The sequence below is a fragment of the Hibiscus syriacus genome, unplaced genomic scaffold, assembly GCF_006381635.1.
Source record: "Hibiscus syriacus cultivar Baekdansim isolate YM2019G1 unplaced genomic scaffold, ASM638163v2 tig00110059_pilon, whole genome shotgun sequence".
NCBI classification, from domain to species: Eukaryota; Viridiplantae; Streptophyta; class Magnoliopsida; order Malvales; family Malvaceae; genus Hibiscus; species Hibiscus syriacus.
Window position 1 is genome coordinate 186,575 of NW_024062582.1, and position 15,982 is coordinate 202,556.

At 32.5% G+C, this 15,982-nt stretch overlaps 1 protein-coding gene across 1 annotated transcript; it reads right to left on the reverse strand.

Annotated features, from left to right (window-relative positions):
- Positions 1 to 15,077: 15,077 nt before the first annotated feature.
- On the reverse strand, positions 15,078 to 15,398 carry LOC120214351 (mitochondrial intermembrane space import and assembly protein 40 homolog). Its single transcript, XM_039212267.1, has one exon. The coding sequence runs from the start codon at positions 15,396 to 15,398 to the stop codon at positions 15,078 to 15,080; it is 321 nt and encodes a 106-aa protein (XP_039068198.1).
- Between the last annotated feature and the right edge of the window lie 584 nt (positions 15,399 to 15,982).

A 15,982-nucleotide genomic window follows, 5' to 3' on the forward strand; every position in this document is an offset into this window, starting at 1 on the left:
ACAAAACCAGTATTGAAATGATGAAACCGATAAAGCGCTACCGGATACATTTAAAGTGTCGGTACTTTAATATAAGGATCGACACTTCGTGAATTTAAAAGAGAAGCAGTTTTAAATCCTATAAAGTGTCGATACTTTTAAAAAATGTATCGATCCAAAATGATATACCAGGTAAAAATATGATAAAACCGGTAACAAAATGATAAAACCGGTAAAACGTTACCGGATATATTGAAAGTGTCGATACTTTATATAAGGATCGACACTTTGTGAATTTAAAAGAGAAGCAGTTTTAGCGCCTATAATGTGTCGATACTTTAAAAAAATATATCGATCCACAACGATATAACAGGTAAAAATATGATAAAACCGATATCAAAATGATAAAACCGGTAAAATGATACCGGATATATTGAAAGTGTCGATACTTTCGTAAGTACGTGTAATAAATTATCGACACTTTCAAAGAAATAGGTAATTATCCTTTCGAAAGTATCGACACCTGACATAAAAGTATCGACACTTTTGTATTTGTATCGATTAAATATAAATAACATATCCGATGAAAATATAAGCTAAATATCCTCTGAAAATAGATAGAACGGACGAGTTTTTGAAATCGAAGCGTAATTGTTGCTGCATTTCAGAAGGCGTTTCTAAAGCGAAGTTTGTTTGTTTGTTGCTGCAGTCGAATCGAAAAGTATGTTGTCGAAACCCTAATTTTTTATTATTACAGTAATCACGATAGGGTTTTTATGTGTTGTTTGGGGTTTTGGAGTAAAGAAGCATTTGAGACCGATTGCAGGTAGAAAGTGATATTCAAGGAAAAATATAAATGTCGATACTTTTATTAAATATTATAGGTAGAAAATGATATTATAGGTTGTATAAATGTGCCGACACATTTTGGTGTGGCCATTCAAATTCTTTTGAAGAAAACCGTTTTACCACAAGAGTAGTTATCTATATTTGTATATTGAATAAAGTGTATGTAACAAAATAATTTGATTTGCGTAAACTGATATATGAAGGAAAAATGAAGTCAATGGGTTGGAAAATTGTTGGTGGAGCAGATGACTTTGAAATTGAGGCCAAGACTCGAAAGCAACCAAAGGGTGGATATATGTACTTCTAGTAAGTATCAATGTCTTTTTGTTATTATTGTTGAAATGGTAATTGGATTAAAGTATCGATAAACTTTAAATTGATTATAAATTTTAAATGTTGACAGTATGGCCGAATGCAAAAGGATGAAGGAAGATGGCACACAGAGCGGTTCGATATGTAAAATGAAATTGACATTGAGTAGTATTTAGTGTTAATGTATTGATTAAGAAACGTTTATGTTTAATATTAGGTGACAAAAGATGTGAGGTCCAAATGGAATTCAATGAGTGATGCTGAAAAGGAACCTTACATCACACAGTCAAGGAATGATAGTAAAGAATACAAAGAACGGAGGAAATCACATGAAAATAAGGTATTCATTAAACTTGTAGATACGTTGATACAAAAATATATAAGAACTATAACATTATATATTGTTAAAAAATGTAGGAAGTGTCGATAAGATGCAGCATTAAAAGGGTGAATTCATTAATTAAACACCTTAAGGAGAAGGGTCAGTTGAATGTGCTGGGAGAAATAGGTTTTGGATCGTTGGTAGGAGTAAGGGATCGACCTATTCGGAGGGAATTGTGTCGATCCTTGATGGCGCAATTTGATGTCAGACAATGTATTGCTAAGTATGGTGATTTTTCATTTCCTCTCGGGATCCCATGTGCTGCAGCCGTATTGGGGGTAGAAAATGAAGGCAAAAGTGTTGTAGAAGTCTGTAAGAGTAAGGACTGGAAAGCACTTGCCTCCAAATATGGTTTGAAGCATAAGGTGACATATGCTGAAATTGAAGAGGAAATAAAAAAGTGGATCTTACGTTGGGGATGAGCTGAAGGCCAGAGTTCTATTATACCTTGTCGGTATCTTTCTTTGTCCAACGGGTAATACGTCAACGAACAAGGAACATATGAAGCTCATTTGCGATGAAGGCTTGAAGGGTGAATTCAATTGGGCTGAATATATCCATTCGAGATTGATTGAATCAATAATCACCTTTAAAAAGGGCAGCCAGAGATACCTCAAAGGGTGCATAGCAATCTTAGAGGTAAATGAGTTGAAGAACTTTTTTGTGTTTTTATATAAAAATATAAATTTTATTATAAATACAGGTTGCATTGTTCGATTTTTGGTCGGGCTGTGAGGCAGTGCCGGCTTATGAAAGAACCGGAGTGACACACATCTGTGCATGGGGAAAGGAAGAGGTGGTTAGAGTGATGGTGAAGTTGAAGTTGGATAGAGCGAAGAAGCAAGAAAGGGTAATAAATGTAATTAAATAATATTAAGAATATATCAATGTATTAATTTTGTAATTTAATTTTGAAGGTTATTGGCAAGGATGTAGAGGAGGCAGAGGAGAAGAAAGGAGGGATGGTTGTATTGGGGGATGACGGTGAGTGGGACGACGGTGAGGGAAAACATAGTAACTTTGACATTTTGATGTCTGAATTGGCTGATATCAAAAAAATCCAATTTGATATCATGCAAAGATAATCAAGAGTCGAAGAGAAACTTGATAGAGTCGAAGAGAAACTTGAGAGAGTCGAAGATACACTTGAGAGGCATAAGGGGGTAGTGGAAGGAAAAATAGATGGAGCAGTGAAAGAAGTAGAGGTGTTGAGGGGTGAAGTGGTGAAAGAAGTTGGGGTGTTAAGGGTGATATTAAGATGGTGACGGGTGAAAAATTTGAGGGAGTGGTGAAGGAGGTTGTGAATTGAGGAGTGAACTTACGGGGTGAAGGGGTGGTTGATAAATACTTGGATGAAGGAGATCAATTGAAGGGTGAAATAAAAGAGATGAAGAGCTATGTAGGAAAAAAATACGATGAACTGAAAAAATATGAAGAATAAAAGAGGGAGGAGGAAGAAGAAGATATGGAAGAAATGAGGAGGAAGGAAGTCGATGTCATTTATACACTGGAGAGTGTTATAGCAGCAGATTTGGATTCGGAATGTCCTGCACCCCAGAAGAAGAAGCAGAAGGTAAGTTGAATAAAATAAAACTTAATTTGATTTTTATTATGTTGTTGTGACAAAATTTGTATGCAAAATTGTAGGTTGAAAAGCGGATATTCCAAGCGGAATTGATGACATCGAAGCTGCAATTTGTGATTATTTATGGAATAGTTAGTTAGAATCGGAGTAAGTGAAATATATTGCTTTGTGAGTTATATTTAAATATTTCATGACAACATATTAATCCTAATGATTCATACAGATATTCTGTAATCTCAATGGGAAATCAATTCGCTAGTGTATACGACGTTGCAACGTTGAAGCCTACGGAATGGGTTGGCGGTGTGGTAAGTAGAAAGTATAAAATGTTAAAACTTATTGCATATGTTCTGATTGTGTAATTAATTTTGTTAGGTTATTGATTTGCTCGCCTGGACAGTATGCTACGATTCTCAGAAGTCACTCCGGAGGATTGACTACATTCCATACCACTTAGCGGCGAGTTAAATTAATAAATGGAGATAAATAGTGTTATAGACGGTAAATTAATAATGTTTGTTGCATAATTGCAGCAGCAGGTGTTGGATGCCAACAGCAAAGAAAGTGCTGAGAGTATTGCTACCTTCTGGGGTCCCATACTGAATAACTATGTGAAATTCACCGACTGTGAGAAGGTAAGACACCATACCAATTGCAAATGATGTTTTCGGATATAGAATGTTGAATTTTGTCAAATTGGGTGTGAAATTTGTTGCAGATCATGATCACAATAAACTACCATAATTCACATTGGTATCTGTTGGTGTTGGATATGGTAGATCGTGTTGCAACAATATATGATAGTATGTTTACAACTGAAGCAGCTAAACAGAGAGTGAAGGATGCTAAGAGATTGGTATGTATGTATGTATGAAACGACATTATGTAAATTATAATGCATAATTTTTTTGGATCATAACTTCTTCTATTTTAATGCAGATTAAAATATTAGATTCTTATAATAAGAAACGCATTTGGGTTGAATCCTGTGGATCTCTAGGAAAGTATCCCTTGAAAAATTTCAAATTTGTGGAGCATAAGAAGAATAAGCAATTGAATGGGTATGAGATGTTATCACAAATAGAAAGCTTAATTTATGCAGTATTCATCATAATTGACATGTGTGATTTTCAAATTTTGTAACAGACATGATTGCGACATGTATGTGATGATGTGGATGGAATCGATTAGTTCTACAGGGGCAACTGGTGATTTTGTAAGTGGAAAGAAAAATTCGTTTGTGGTAAAATTGTTAAAAGTCGTAGATTGAATGCTGTAGTTTACAATACTTAACGTTCTGACAATTTGAATATAGGTTGTTGGAGAGTGGGATCGATCGCGAATATTAAACGATCTCGTAAGCCACAATCAAAATGAACGAAGACAGGAGATAACAAAAGCTGCCATGATACATAAGAACAACAAAAGAATGCAATGATGCAAATGTAGGGTTAATTTTGTATAAGATTTATAATTTTGTATGTGAATATAATTATGAATGAGATGAGAAAAGTTAGCAGTATGTTGTTGTACATGTTTCTTATACACATTAAGGGTCATGTTGATACTTTAAAGTAAAAGGCAAATTTACAATATGGCTAACAGGGTGCAACCATAAAGTCTCAAACCATATATAAAAAGTGTCGATCCCAAAAACATCGAAAACCAAAAGTATAATGTAATATGTAATTTTTCAATCTAACCGGTACAAGTATACCAGTTTTATGAGAGAATATGTCTAAATAATGTGTCGACACTTTTTTAGTTTGTGTCGATATTTTTGGTCCATAATTAATGGAAAACAGGGTGCAACCATAAAGTGTCGATCCATATATAAAAAGTGTCGATCCCAAAAACATCGAAAACCAAAAGTATAATGTAATATGTAATTTTTCAATCTAACCGGTACAAGTATACCGGTTTTATGAGAGAATATGTCTAAATAATGTGTCGACACTTTTTTAGTTTGTGTCGATATTTTTGGTCCAGAATGAATGGAAAACAGGGTGCAACCATAAAGTGTCGATCCATATATAAAAAGTGTCGATCCCAAAAATATCGAAAACCAAAAGTATAATGTAATATGTAATTTTTCAATCTAACCGGTACAATTATACCGGTTTTATGAGATAATAGGTCTAAATAATGTGTCGACACTTTTTTAGTTTGTGTCGATATTTTTGGTCCAGAATGAATGGCAAACAGGCTGTAACCATAAAGTGTCGATCCATATATAAAAAGTGTCGATCCCATAAACATCGAAAACCAAAAGTACAATGTAATATGTAATTTTTCAATCTAACCGGTACAAGTATACCGGTTTTATGATAGAATTGGTATATAATATGTATCGACACTGTTTAATGTTTTGTCGATACTAATTTAAATATCAAGTGTTTTTCCACCGTTCACTATATATAGTACTCTAAATCAAAAAACCCTAAACATAAAGGCAAGCAGGCAGAAGATAACTCTTCCTATTTCTTCTAGCGTTATCATAAGTGACGATCAGATATTCAGGTAAATTTATCGATATTTTATGGGTTTGATTGATTTCTATATTGGAGTTTTTTTCTGAATGTGTTTGTGTTCCATTGTAATAGCATCCAACCAAAATGGCTCCAAAACGTCAGCGTCAGAAGCGCAGTCTTTCTCAAAGCTCTTCTCAACCCAGTTCTTCTCAACCACAACCTCCTTCTGTAACAAACGATTCTTCTGAGGAAATCAGGTCCTTCGAAACTCTGAACTTTAGATCCGATATGGAGAAACAAAGATGGCAGACGAGTTTTAAAGTAAGGAAGATTTGTCCCGAACATGTCATTGACCTGGGTTTCTTGTTTGATGATAAATATGCATTTAGTTTTAAATCCACATTTACATCTTGGGGTTGGCTTGAATTCCTTGGTGTAGAACCAAGATATTATCCCAACCTAGTTAGAGTCTTCTACAACAATGCTTCCTTACAGCACGAGCCTAATAAGACTAATATAATAGGAATTAATACACATGTCATGGGGAAGGATATATATATCTCCAGAAACTATTGCGGAGGGTTTAGGTGTAGCGAATAAAGGGGATTCAGATGAAAATGGTGTAGATTGGTCTACAATTAAACGGGTTGCTAGAAATAGCCCAATTCACCTCGATGTAGAGTCGAGAGTGTTTCACAAAATGCTCACATGGTATATCCGGCCTAGTGGGGGAAACATTCAATGCTTCGAGACAGCGATTATTGGTGGATAGCAAAGTATAAATCCAAAACGGCTCCAAACATTGCAAAACTCATATTTAATACAATTGTATATATGGTCACAAAGGGAGCAACAATTTCAACTACACTACCATATGGATGTGTCATCACCCATCTGTTGAAGAAGAAGGAAGTTGATTTTTCGCATGACGCCCCTGTTCGATTAACCCGCAAGATTGACATGGTATTTATTAAAAAAGCGGGATATGATTTTGTTGAAAAACTCGGTTGGAAGCGTGTCAAGGAGGTCAGATTATATCAAGAGAGGGAGGAAATGGACCCCGTTGGCCATGAAGAAGAGCAACCAAGTGGAGACGCAATGATGGAAGAAGCTCCAGTTGCAGAGGATGTCACAATTAAGACCGTGATGGAATACATGGTCAATTTTCGGGAGCATATTGATTCCCTTGTGAGTGGAATACGATCCGATATTTCATCATTGCAACATGAAGTCTCCATGTTGCGTAACGAATTACGTCAACGACATCAAACGAGTTAGGTAATTCATTATTTATGTTTCAAAACATTTACACGTTCTGAACTGTATTTTCTTTTCTTTTAACAGATGTGGACAACCAAGCGGTCAATGAAGATGAAGCTGACGATGAAGATGATGATGATGAAGATGATGATGATGATGACGATGAAGCTGACGATGAAGATGATGATGATGATGATGATGATGATGATGATGATGATGATCCAAACAAGTATATCGTGTCTGCAATGCCGCCTTTAAGAAAACTTTTAATTTTTGATCTCAATGGTGTCCTTGCCTACATCCCAAGACTGCCTGCAGGTTTTAATTCTATTCTTTTGTATCCATTATTTTAACATATAAGCGTAGAACTTTAATCTCTTTTTCTTCATGTTGTAGATGTTGTCCTCAGAAGAGGATTATTTGAATTTATGCAATTTTGTGTCGACAATTTTGTTGTTGCCCTTTGGTCTTCAAAGATGAGGTTAGAACATGTTTGGAGCAATTGAATTACTGTAGTCAAAATCGTTAATATACATTTGAATGTTAACATTCAAACTTGATTACAATCTCAGGCATAACGTCGACCGTGTACTTGAGAAACTACCTTTATTTTCTGAGCATTTTCTATTCGTGTGGGTAAGATGAATGTCATTACAGTTTGCTGACTTTTCGTTGTCTATGATTCCTACATATTTATGTTCGACTGTTTGTGAACAGGATCAAAAAAAATGCAAAACATACGATTCTGTTACCTACTGTAAATATCTCAATGATGTTTGAAACGCGTGTCCAGATTTTAACGAGCTAAATACACTTTTGGTCGATGATTCAGCGGAAAAAATGATTTATAATCCGGTAAGTTGCATTTATGCAATATGTTTTTCCAGTTGAACAGGTGTTCAGACATTGATTATTTTAACAACTTATGTGTTTATATAGAAATACAATTACATATGTCCACATAACTTTGACGATGCTTCCCATTCGAACGACAATGCTCTAGGTATGACACAAATTTATTCATGCTTATGCGAATTTAGTTTATTGTTAGTAAAATTGCACCTCATTAGTTTGATAATTGAAATTATTTATGTATGACCTCAGAAAAAGGCGGAAACATACGAGAGTATTTGGAAAATTTGTTGAAGGCCTCTAATGTTCCGGACTTCGTTAGAAATAACCCTTTTTCATCGGATTAATTTTGTTTGTCGGTACATTATTTGAACATTCTTGTGTATTTATATTTTGGTGTGATTATATTGTGTGTATATTTTCATTAATTATTCCATATTTGCTTCTATGTATACATATACATTTGAGGATTATTGAAATATCAATACTAGTTATTAATGTATTTTACATCTGCTTGCAAATGTATCGAAACACATGACTATAGCATTGTTTTCGATGATATCCACAACAAAGTTTTCACACTTTTTAATATTGTGTATGCACTTTATGTCCAGAATGGAAGAAAAATGTGTCGATACCATTTAAAAAAGTGTCGATTGAAAAACATCAGAACCCAGAATTATAATGTAATAGATAATTTTGTAATATAACCGGTATAAATATACCGGTTTTATGAGCGAATAGGTCTACAACCTATATCGACACTTTTTAATATTGTGTCGGAACTTTATGTCTAGATTGGAAGAAAAATGTGTCGATACATTGTCAAAAAGTGTCGACATTTACACATCGGAACCCAGAATTATAATGTAATAGATAATTTTGTAATATAACCGGTATAAATATACCGGTTTTATGAGCGAATAGGTCTATAACCTATATCGACACTTTCTAATATTGTGTCGGTACTTTATGTCCAGATTGAAAGAAAAATGTGTCGATACATTGTCAAAAAGTGTCGACATTTACACATCGGAACCCAGAATTATAATGTAATAGATAATTTTGTAATATAACCGGTATAAATATACCAGTTTTATGAGCGAATAGGTCTACAACCTATATCGACACTTTCTAATATTGTGTCGGTACTTTATGTCCAGATTGTAAGAAAAATGTGTCGATACCATTTAAAAAAGTGTCGATATTTACACATCGAAACCCATAATTATAATGTAATAGATAATTTTGTAATATAACTGGTATAAATATACCGGTTTTATGAGCGAATAGGTCTCAACCTATATCGACACTTTTTAATATTGTGTCGGAACTTTATGTCCAGATTGGAAGAAAAATGTGTCGATACATAGTCAAAAAGTGTCGACATTTACACATCGGAACCCATAATTATAATGTAATAGATAATTTTGTAATATAACCGGTATAAATATACCGGTTTTATGAGCGAATAGGTCTACAACCTATATCGACACTTTCTAATATTGTGTCGGAACTTTATGTCCAGATTGGAAGAAAAATGTGTCGATACATTGTCAAAAAGTGTCGACATTTACACATCGGAACCCAGAATTATAATGTAATAGATAATTTTGTAATATAATCGGTATAAATATACCGGTTTTATGAGCGAATAGGTCTACAACCTATATCGACACTTTCTAATATTGTGTCGAAACTTTATGTCCAGATTGGAAGAAAATTGTGTCAATACATTGTCAAAAAGTGTTGACATTTACACATCGGAACCCAGAATTATAATGTAATAGATAATTTTGTGATATAACTGGTATAAATATATTGGTTTTATGAGCGAATAGGTCTACAACCTGTATCGACACTTTTTAATATTGTGTCGGTAATTTTAAGTAACGCGGTTTTTCTTCCTTCATTCAAAATATTTATATGTACATACAATAGGAGTCATGTTGATACTTACGATATATGGAGATCGTTGTCATTCCATTCCGTCTTCGAAAAAATCAGTTGATGTAGGTTGTGTGCTTGTACTCAAACTGAGCTTGACTTGAGGACATGTTAGTTTGTTATGTCCCTCACCGTTGCAGTACTCACATCGCCTAATTTTCTTCTCGACCTTGTTCTTCGGCACTTCTTTTCGCTTGCGTTGTTTTCGTTGAGGGTCACGAACATTGTTTACTACAATGCTCTGGTTGACTGAATCATTCAAACCAAACGAGTTTTCTTATTCTTCTATTAGTTTTTTCATCTCATCTCTTGCGGTATTGAAAGACTCGTCTGTCTTTGATGCAATGTAGCATAACCTACTTGACGTTGAACGTAGAGTAGCGAACCTTGCCATTTGCATCACTTCTGGAGACACATTCAAATCAACATAGCTGGGTGCAGAAGCCTTCGCATCATTAGTCCACCTACTTTGAATCAAAGTCCCGGGCAAATATGTGTAGTCCAATTGCTTCAAAATGTGAAGTTGATGGCGACACGGAAGTCCAACGGTCTCGATTTTTTTGCAGGAGCAAATTAGAGTTTTCGTACGAGAATCAAAACTAATTTCAAATTTCCTATTTTTTTCTGCGTACTTTGACAAAATATAATGTTGACATTCATCTGATAAGGACTTAATCTCTGCCTCAATCCGGTACAATGTCTCCCGTATAAGTTCATCTTGGAACACACGAAAAGATTCGCGGGTAAAAATCGCAGCGGCATGGCTTTCAAGGACGACCAATTTTGTGATCTGGAAGGGCTTCGTATGGGAACTTAAGTAATCCGCTTTCAACTCGTTCAGACGCATTCTACTAATTCAATCTTCAATTGCACGAACAACATCTAAATATGTCTTCTTGTGTTTCAGTGCAATAGCTAGTGAAGCATTCATAGACTCACACCTTTGTGTTGAGCGAATATTGGCAAAGAAATGACCGGTTAGATATTCTTGTGCCCATAAGTGTCGTGTATTTCCCTTCTCAATCACCCATGGATGCTTTTGGACGTTGAATTCTGAAACAACCGAACGCCATTGAATATCAAATTCCTTGGTTGTCCACCAGGAAGCCATGCATTTTGAGAATGCTGCTTTAAACTTTGGGTCACCAATGTTAGCTTGTGCATTGCGAGAAAGATGCCAAGAACATAATCTGTGCTTAGCATAAGGGATAACAGATTTGATAGCCCTCTGCATTGCCCTATCCCCATCGGTTACAACGAAAATAGGTGATTTATTCATCATGGCTTCTAAAAAATTCTGTAGCACCCACTCGAAAGATTGAGATGTCTCGTCAGCGATTATGGCAGTGGCAAACACAATTGTGTTATTGTGATGATTGACACCAACAATAGGCATAATTGGTCGACCATACAAATTATCTTTGTACGTTGTGTCGAACGCAATTACATCACCGAAGCATGTGTAATCCGATCTCGATGTAGAATCTGACCAAATAAGATTATACAATGCCTCCGATTCGTCTATCGAGTATGTCATAAAAAACCCGGGATCATCATGTTTCTTATAATCAAAGTAGGCAATAAGCGCATTCACATCCCCATCGACGATTTCCTTTGCTTTACCTCTTTGAAGTGCATTGTAGAGGTCTTTATGTGTAAATCCAACATTATGATAGCCCCCTGCCTGCTGCGTTAAATAGTTCATTACTTCTGACGTGCCAACACCGACCTCTTTCAATGTTGTTGCCTCATCGATATCAGCCTTACTTACAGCTCTATTAGAACGCATAAATGGTGTCATAGCAGGTGTGCACAATGCATGATTATGTTTCTGATCAGACTTACTTATAACCCACTGATCATTTGTATTTGTTGCTGTAACTACGACTCTAGCCTTACACCCTGTTCTTGTGACTGGCGTATGAGCACGTTGACGATCAACAGTATTGACTTTTGATACTCGAAACCCTTCTTTGGAACAACAAAAATCTTGTGTCTTCACATTCCCTTCCACGTCAAGCCGTGTTGTTCCCTTACGTGCACTAAACCCATGTTCCCGTACGAATCCCTTGTAAAAGTACCAACCTTGATCACGTGAACAGAAGAGCTGACAAACCAATCTGTCAGATTCATCAACATTATGTACTTCATGGCATTCCTCGGTTGGCTTAACATTGTCTACATCAGTATTATCCATGGCAAAAATTTTGTTGTGCAAGTTCAGTGGTCTAGGAGTTGATGGAGATGTAAGCAAAGGTTCATTTTGAACACGTTTCAGTCGTGCTGCTTTCAATAGGATGTGGTATTGGTAGTGGTAGTTAAAGGGTGGGTACAACATTAAATTCGCAGTAATTGTATGTACAATAACTACAAGTATATATTATCATTAAATTTATGTATGTACAATAACTACATATTTAGGTATGTACATCTTTTGAGTGAGTTTTAAGATATTAATTTAGTAATTATAGGCGTCTAATGATTTATTTTTTTACGTTACGGTATATATTATTATTAAATTAAAAACAATAAACATATATATTACATATTTATTATTATCTTTGGTTAATATTGTTAAATTTAAATACTAAATAATATTTTATAAAATATCAAAACAATCAAATAATTTTTTGTGCAAATAAAATTATTAAATTAATATTGTAGGTGGAAAACATGAAACACTATAAAAAAAATTGAAACATAAATTACATAACTTTAAAAAAAGTATCGATCATTTTTATAAAAAGTATAGACACTTTCAATATAATAGGTAAAAATATGATGTAATAGGTAGCGCTTATATAATGTAATAGGTAGCGTTTATATAATGTAATAGGTAGTGCTTATATTGTAAAGTATCTATCCTTTTTATAAAAGTGTCCATACTTTTTTCACTGTGGAAAACATTAATTTAAGGTTATCTTTTGAGTGAGTTTTAAGATATTAATTTAGTAATTATAGGCGTCTAATGATTTATTTTTTACGTTACGGTATATATTATTATTAAATTAAAAACAATAAACATATATATTACATATTTATTATTATCTTTGGTTAATATTGTTAAATTTAAATACTAAATAATATTTTATAAAATATCAAAACAATCAAATAATTTTTTGTGTAAATGAAATTATTAAATTAATATTGTAGGTGGAAAACATGAAACACTATTAAAAAAAATTGAAACATAAATTACATAACTTTAAAAAAAGTATCGATTCGTTTTATAAAAAGTATAGACACTTTCAATATAATAGGTAAAAATATGATGTAATAGGTAGCGCTTATATAATGTAATAGGTAGCGTTTATATAATGTAATAGGTAGTGCTTATATTGTAAAGTATCTATCCTTTTTATAAAAGTGTCCATACTTTTTTCACTGTGGAAAACATTAATTTAAGGTTATCTTTTGAGTGAGTTTTAAGATATTAATTTAGTAATTATAGGCGTCTAATGATTTATTTTTTACGTTACGGTATATATTATTATTAAATTAAAAACAATAAACATATATATTACATATTTATTATTATCTTTGGTTAATATTGTTAAATTTAAATTCTAAATATTATTTTATAAAATATCAAAATAATCAAATAATTTTTTGTGCAAATGAAATTATTAAATTAATATTGTAGGTAGAAAACATGAAATACTATTAAAAAAAATTGAAACATAAATTACATAACTTTAAAAAAAGTATCGATCCGTTTTATAAAAAGTATAGACACTTTCAATATAATAGGTAAAAATATGATGTAATAGGTAGCCCTTATATAATGTAATAGGTAACGTTTATATAATGTAATAGGTAGTGCTTATATTGTAAAGTATCTATACTTTTTATAAAAGTGTTCATACTTTTTTCACTGTGGAAAACATTAATTTAAGGTTATCTTTTGAGTGAGTTTTAAGATATTAATTTAGTAATTATAGGCGTCTAATGATTTATTTTTACGTTACGATATATATTATTATTAAATTAAAAAAAATAAACATATATATTACATATTTATTATTATCTTGGGTTAATATTGTTAAATTTAAATTCTAAATATTATTTTATAAAATATCAAAACAATCAAATAATTTTTTGTGCAAATGAAATTATTAAATTAATATTGTAGGTGGAAAACATGAAACACTATTAAAAAAAATTGAAACATAAATTACATAACTTTAAAAAAAGTATTGATCATTTTTATAAAAAGTATAGACACTTTCAATATAATAGGTAAAAATATGATGTAATAGGTAGCGCTTATATAATGTAATAGGTAGCGTTTATATAATGTAATAGGTAGTGCTTATATTGTAAAGTATCTATCCTTTTTATAAAAGTGTCCATACTTTTTTCACTGTGGAAAACATTAATTTAAGGTTATCTTTTGAGTGAGTTTTAAGATATTAATTTAGTAATTATATGCGTCTAATGATTTATTTTTTACGTTACGGTATATATTATTATTAAATTAAAAACAATAAACATATATATTACATATTTATTATTATCTTTGGTTAATATTGTTAAATTTAAATTCTAAATATTATTTTATAAAATATCAAAACAATCAAATAATGTTTTGTGCAAATGAAATTATTAAATTAATATTGTAGGTGGAAAACATGAAACACTATTAAAAAAAATTAAAACATAAATTACATAACTTTAAAAAAAGTATCGATCCTTTTTATAAAAAGTATAGACACTTTCAATATAATAGGTAAAAATATGATGTAATAGGTAGCGCTTATATAATGTAATATGTAGCGTTTATATAATGTAATAGGTAGTGCTTATATTGTAAAGTATCTATCCTTTTTATAAAAGTGTTCATACTTTTTTCATTGTGGAAAACATTAATTTAAGGTTATCTTTTGAGTGAGTTTTAAGATATTAATTTAGTAATTATAGGCGTCTAATGATTTATTTTTACGTTACGATATATATTATTATTAAATTAAAAACAATAAACATATATATTACATATTTATTATTATCATGGGTTAATATTGTTAAATTTAAATTCTAAATATTATTTTATAAAATATCAAAACAATCAAATAATTTTTTGTGCAAATGAAATTATTAAATTAATATTGTAGGTGGAAAACATGAAACACTATTAAAAAATTGAAACATAAATTACATAACTTTAAAAAAAGTATCGATCTTTTTTTATAAAAATGTATAGACACTTTCAACATATTATAATGTAATAGGTAAATTTGCAATGCTATCGGTATAAATATACCGGTTTACTTATAAAATAGGTCAATATAAGCGCTACCTATTACATTATATAAGCGCTACCTAGTATGTTATTGTACTTTATAATATTTCCGGTTAAATAATATAACATAACCGGTCACTTGTTTAACCGGTCACGCCGTATATTAGCCGTTTTTTAGGCGCCGCACCTCAGAACTACCCGTTATATAGGCCCGATGCTCCAAGTACCTTTGATACATGTTTTCAAGGCAACGAACGGATGCACGCAGTCCGAATCCTTTTCCTCAGCTGTGCTTTTGAGAAGACAAAGGAAAGCCTCGGTGAACTGAGCTCCGCAATCCCGCAGCTCAGCAACACAAGGGCAGTCTAATGTTTTCTGCGCCTGCGCTTTAAGAGACTGATTCTCATCATTTCCATATGCCGCTGCTTCTGCGAGAATGGAATCCATGGAAGAGGGAGAGTGGGTTCGAGCTTGATCGTTAATGGCATCAGTCGCCGATACCTCACTTTGAGCTTGGCCCATCTCCGTATTGTGAGTTCTTCCTATCTTTATTTTTGCAAATCACTCTTTTAATAAAAAAATGCATGCATCAAATGCAGAAAGAATGAATGAAAAAGATGTTTTATTTCTCTGTTTTTTTTAAATTACAATGGTTCCCCCGCGTTTGCTTTGGGTTTACACGTTTTATTTATAATGCAAAAGAAAACCTATTTTTAGCTTGAGTCCTATATAAACTGAGACTCTTGATATGTTGGTTGTTGGTGATGTGCCGAGAAGAACGACGTCGGTTACTGTTGTGGACCACTCTATATGCGTGGTGAAAAGAAGCTTGGTGGAGGGGGTTGGAACGAAAATTTAGTGTAACCCCCTAAACTCGGCTTATGCGTTTCGACTAAGTCTAGTGGATCACATTCATGATTCTTAAATACATTTTCCCGAAACCGTTATTCAATCAATGTAAAATCACATTATAAATGACATGAAATTATAATAAATTATACTATAAAAACACAACTCATAAATATAATACCAAAAAGTAATAAATTAATTTAAAACATATCTTAAAATAAAAATCATGATAAATCGAATATTAATAGCAAAATAGT